The sequence below is a fragment of the Hordeum vulgare genome, chromosome 3H, assembly GCF_904849725.1.
Source record: "Hordeum vulgare subsp. vulgare chromosome 3H, MorexV3_pseudomolecules_assembly, whole genome shotgun sequence".
Lineage (NCBI taxonomy): Eukaryota > Viridiplantae > Streptophyta > Magnoliopsida > Poales > Poaceae > Hordeum > Hordeum vulgare.
The window spans coordinates 531,228,439-531,233,767 of NC_058520.1; the positions used below are offsets into that span (position 1 = coordinate 531,228,439).

At 41.2% G+C, this 5,329-nt stretch overlaps 1 protein-coding gene across 1 annotated transcript; it reads left to right on the plus strand.

Annotated features, from left to right (window-relative positions):
- The first annotated feature begins 330 nt into the window (after positions 1-330).
- Positions 331-849, plus strand: LOC123440430 (E3 ubiquitin-protein ligase Os03g0188200-like). The gene has a single exon (XM_045116995.1). The coding sequence runs from the start codon at positions 457-459 to the stop codon at positions 847-849; it is 393 nt and encodes a 130-aa protein (XP_044972930.1). The 5' UTR covers positions 331-456.
- Positions 850-5,329: the final 4,480 nt, after the last annotated feature.

Below are 5,329 nucleotides of genomic sequence, written 5' to 3' on the forward strand. Positions count from 1 at the left end.
TTAATTATACGGCTAATTAGAGCACGACTGCACGTGATCCCCCCTCCCTCTGCGCCACCGTCGACAGGCAGGTGAAGTACGTAGCACGATCGGTTTATTAGTTACTACCTCTATTTTGGGTCGTGTCACTGAATGGAATCCTCTTGCGGTCAGCGCCGATTGCGCTGGACTCCCAGCGGTAGTTTGTTTTGGGTATAAGATAAGATCACACGTACTTATCCAAATTACGGGGTCCTTTCCTCGATCACAAATCCGTTTCCTTCTGCGAAACAAACGTATCAGAGGATGCTGTTTTTTTAATTATTATTGGAAACGAACTAGAACAACAAACTTCTTGGACTTGGACTGCACCCAGCAGCACTACTCCACGGTGATATGCGGAGATCTGGTACGTAGGTATAGGTAGGCACGCGCCGTCACAACAACGCGCGGCGACTTGATCCCACGGACGTGCCGATGGTTGACTCCGGCGTGTGGATAGTTCTCGGCGTCGTCGCGCTGGTGGTGGTGGTGGTGCTCGCGGTCGCGTGGGCGGTGCGCTGCGCCGTCGCCCGGCGCCGCGCCGAGGAGGCGAAGGAGGGCGTCGGCGTCGGCGTCGGCGCGGGGCTGCTGGACAAGGAGGCCGTCGCCGTCGCCGTCGAAGTCGAGGCCAAGCGCGAGGAGCCGCTGTGCGCAATCTGCAAGGGGCCGCTGGCGGTGGGCGGGGGCAGGTGCCGGCGGCTGCGCGCGTGCGGCCACGTCTACCACGCCGAGTGCGTCGACCTCTGGCTCCAGCGCAAGCCGATCTGTCCGCTGTGCCGGGCCGGCGTCGTGCTGTCGCGCACGGACATCGTCGACGCAATCGTGTGAGCGGCGCGGTGCACGGCGGTTTGCGCCGCCGTCCTTCTGCGGTCCGCACACGCGGCCGTGCCGTCACCCGCGTGCGTGCCTGCGTGCGTTGGGGGAATTTTGCTGCTGACATAGTCATAGGAAGACACTGTATTAGGTTTCGTTGGTTCACTTGCTTGTACTCAACTCAGCGCACTTTTTTATGAGGATACGCGCAAGCAATTTTTGACAAGGATTCTTTTACTGGTTTTTACAAGCTTTATCCTACTCTTCCTAAATATAAGGCATTTTAAAGATTATACTATGAACTACATACATATTTATATAAACATTTTTTAGAATATAAATTTAATTATTTTGTTTTGTATGTAGCCTATAATGCAACCTCTAAAAAGTCTTATATTTAAGAACGGAAGGAGTATTATGCATGATTTTTTTTCCTTTTTGCTCTAAGGTGGTGCGGTGGCCGTTCTCGCGGCGGCGACGGCTCGACCTAGCGGCGAGAGGGCCCGTGGCAGTTGGCCTCCTTAGGAAGGCCATGCAGGGTGGTGCGGTGGCCGGTCTCACAGCGGCGACGGCTCGACCTAGCGGCGAGAGGGCACGTGGCGGTTGGCCTCCTTAGGAAGGCCATGCAGGGTGTGCGACGGAGCGGCCTTCGAACGCAGGGTTGGCAGGGCTGCCTGACGACTGTTGACCTCATGAGGCATGGCAGGAGGCGGCGAGGGGAGGTGCGGCATGACGTCGTGCCGGTTGGCCTCGTAGTGGTGCAGCGACTTTCCACCGCAGCGGCATTCCAATGGCAACACAACAGCGTTCCGACGTCACAACCTTCTGTTCGTGAAGTTTGTGGCGGTTATCCTCCCGTCAAAATTATATGGGAAGGTTATTTTTCATAATTTGCACGATGAAGGATGTGATCATACCAGATCCCGTACAAAAGTCGGGTATACAAAGTTGTTTCTGAATATATTTTTTCACCAACTTCTCCTAAATGAAAGTTTCTAACAGCGATACAGGAGCTCTTGGAGTTGCTTTTATACTGCTCCTCTAAATCAACCAACATACCTCCCCTTTAAAAAACCAACGAATTTTTCTCAAAAAAAACTCAATGGACGCGATTTCATAATATAATCTCCTTCATGGCCTGCTTCACGTCATGGATCATAATTAAAGTAGATCCGTGTGGTTAAAATTAGGATGGCTGGCTGTAAAAAAGTACAAATGGCAACCTGAAAAGGTTGCGCAACAAATACAAACGAACAAATCATGAGCGGCTCAACAGCAAATAAGGAAGCCCTCTTATGTTATAGTTCGTATCGGAGCGAGATCTGAACGGGACAAGAAGGTGATGGCCCGACCCATGTGCGGGTGCATGGCACCTTTGCACTATTCATGAATCTCAAGAAGAAAAAGAAATGATTGGGGTTTCCCAAAAATAATTTCATTTCAAACACTTTTCATGAATTCGAAAAATACTCTCGTATTATAAAATACTGATGATTTAGAAATGTTTGGACTTCAATAAAATGCACAAAATCAAATGTGATTTGACTCAAATAATAATAATTTGAACTAAAAATGTCTGACAATTTTGATTTTTTTCCAAATTTTACAACAAATTTAACATTCAATTTTTTTTGTTTCAAAAACAATTAATAAAAAATGTTCATGTATTTCAAGAATCGTTCCCAGATTTCAGAAAATGTTCGTCAATTTGTAAAAACTGTATTCATGAATTCCAAAAATATTCATGAATTCATAAAATATTCAAAATTTTCGAATAAAAATCACTAGTCCAAAAAAATTCGAATTTTCTAAATGTTCATGATTTGAAAGATCTTCACAAAATAATAAGGGAACTATTCCCATCAGCCGGCGGATCCTATTATTGCTTCAGTCTTCTCCATTGGTAGATATGTATCCTCGTGGTCCCGAACAACACGTGCCTCTTCTCTAGAAACTTCACGAGCATTGCATCTCCTTCCTTGCATCACTATGCCCACTTGCCGTCATGGACACTGCTCGAGTGCGCATACCCAAGCATCGCATCTCTATGCCGCCCCAACCTCTCCTCTTGCCCTCCGTCGTCACTTCGACAGGCGATGTTTTTTATATTTTTCGCAACAAGAGCCTTGTTGCAGAAGTTCTCCCGCAACATCATCTCTGTCGCTTACATTTTCTTGCAGACAACATCCTTTTTTGGGTGAAAAATCTTCACAACATCATTCATGTTGTAAAAGTCCTCATTCAACATTACCTATGTTGCAAAAGGTGGAAATGGAAAATAAAATCCCGCAACACCACCTTTATTGCAAAAGCCCTCCCATAACATAATCTGTGTTGCAAAGAAAAAGTGATGGCAAAAATAAATAGAAAAATTGATCAAAAATAACACCTCTAGTGTTTTTGCAACAAAGTCATTGTTGCAGAGCGAGCTGCGCAACATATACCTTGTTGCAATCGTGGCGCACCTCATTGGGGAGATTTGACGGTACGTTGTGGGTCAATCCAACGTCACGGGAGGCAACCGTTGTTTTCATTTAATCTAACGACAGACACATAGCGTTGTTGAAATAATAATAATAAGAAAAACGAAAAACAATAAAATAAACCAAATGAAGATAAAAATGGCAAATGAAAATAAAATTAAAAACTAATGAAACTGAAAAAAAAATCCAAATAAATAAAAAAGAAAAAAAGAAAAACCGGTCCAGGAACGTCAACCTTTCTCAAACCAGAAGGGACATTGCTCGCGAGAGGGTACGTGCTGGGTCGCTATCCAGCGAGAGGAGGGGCTCCTAGTCAGCGCTCCAGACGCCTGTTAATGATCCGCCGTCTGCAGCATCGTTGGCATCGGTCGGCCCACTAGCACGCTCACGAGCTGCTCAGTTTTCTTTTTACTCTACTAGCGAAAGAGCCCGTGCGTTGTAACGGGAGAGAAAATAACATGTACTCTTAACACAATAATCACGACTTAAGACCTTAATAGGTCTACGTCTTTTAGTTCCAAATGACATCACATTTTAAGGTCCCTCTCTCTCTCTCTCTCTCTGAGAAAATTCAGTACGTTCAATATGCTTAGTTACAGAGGGAGTATACGCCAACTCGATGCATATTTAATTAACAAATCAAGAAATCAAAGCATGAAAGAATATTGCGTACAGGTATTCCAAACAATTTAAATTTATGTCATGTGAACTTATATTATTAATGAACATATAATAAGTAAGCATGGATATGATCTTACTTGATGTTTCAAGTTGCATGGTCTCTCTCCTCCTCGATGATGCCGATGAAAATAGCAAAGTATGTTTTATTAAATAATGATAGCATATGCATAAGAGCATTATTTTTGTCTTGCTGATTTAAGTGTATGCATTTGTAATCAAAGTAAAGTCTAATTTGGTTGCAAATATATCAGACAGCTCCATCGTAAACAATAAATTTATAAGTACATGCATGCCAAATGTTTAAGATTGTATATCAACATCGATATACTTAAAAAAACCATCAGAAAAACAGTTTAAAATAATATGAAAAATCAAAGCTAAGCCATTGGTTTATGTAAAGTTTGTGTAAGCATCATTGTTCAGTTTTTTATACATCAGAAACATTTTTTTTGCGGGTGACATCAAAAACATTATATATATACACGTTTAATATTTTCAATTTCATGGTTAACATTTTTAAAACTTATTTAATTTTGATGTCTACTATTTTTATACACAGTCTACATATTTTGTATGCATCGTGAACATTTTTTATATACATGTTTGACATTATCCAAATACACGATTAACATTTTGAAAAGTTATATTCTTTATGTCTACTATACACATTGTATATCTTTGTATATGTTTTTCTTATACATTGAAAACATTTTTCTATGTACATTTAAAGTTTTTTAAATACTTGATCAATATTTTCAAAATAAAAGAAAAATATATTATATACGATCCCTACGCACTGTACATTATTTATATATATGGAAACTTTTTTGTCTATAAGTTTGACATTTCTTAAATCCATGATTAATATTTGTGCAAAGTTTATGCCAAAAGAGAAAAGAATAAAAAACATAGAAGAACTGAAAAAAGAAGAAAAAAAGAAACAAAAAGAGAGAAAAGGGGCAGAAAAAGTGCTAGAGCAGGGATCAAACCTAGCTCTCCTAGATGCACAAGAGTTGCACCAGCCACTACGCCTCACACATGGTATTGACAAATCACGGTTTCAAGCTTTAAGAAGGATAGCGTACAACGACTTTGACAAGAAAAAAAAAATTGAACCGTTTTTTTGACTTATTTGTGGCATAGTGGATAATTTAAGCCAACTTCAAGGACAATTTAAATGACGTACCACAGAAGCAATAGGTGTTTTATTAATATAGGTAAAAATGTTTTTACCGCTGACCCAGTAAAAAACTGTCCTGATTTTGTATTTGTGAAGAAAATAATAATATGGAATAAAAAAGATTACAAATTTAAAGAAAAGGTTCATACAT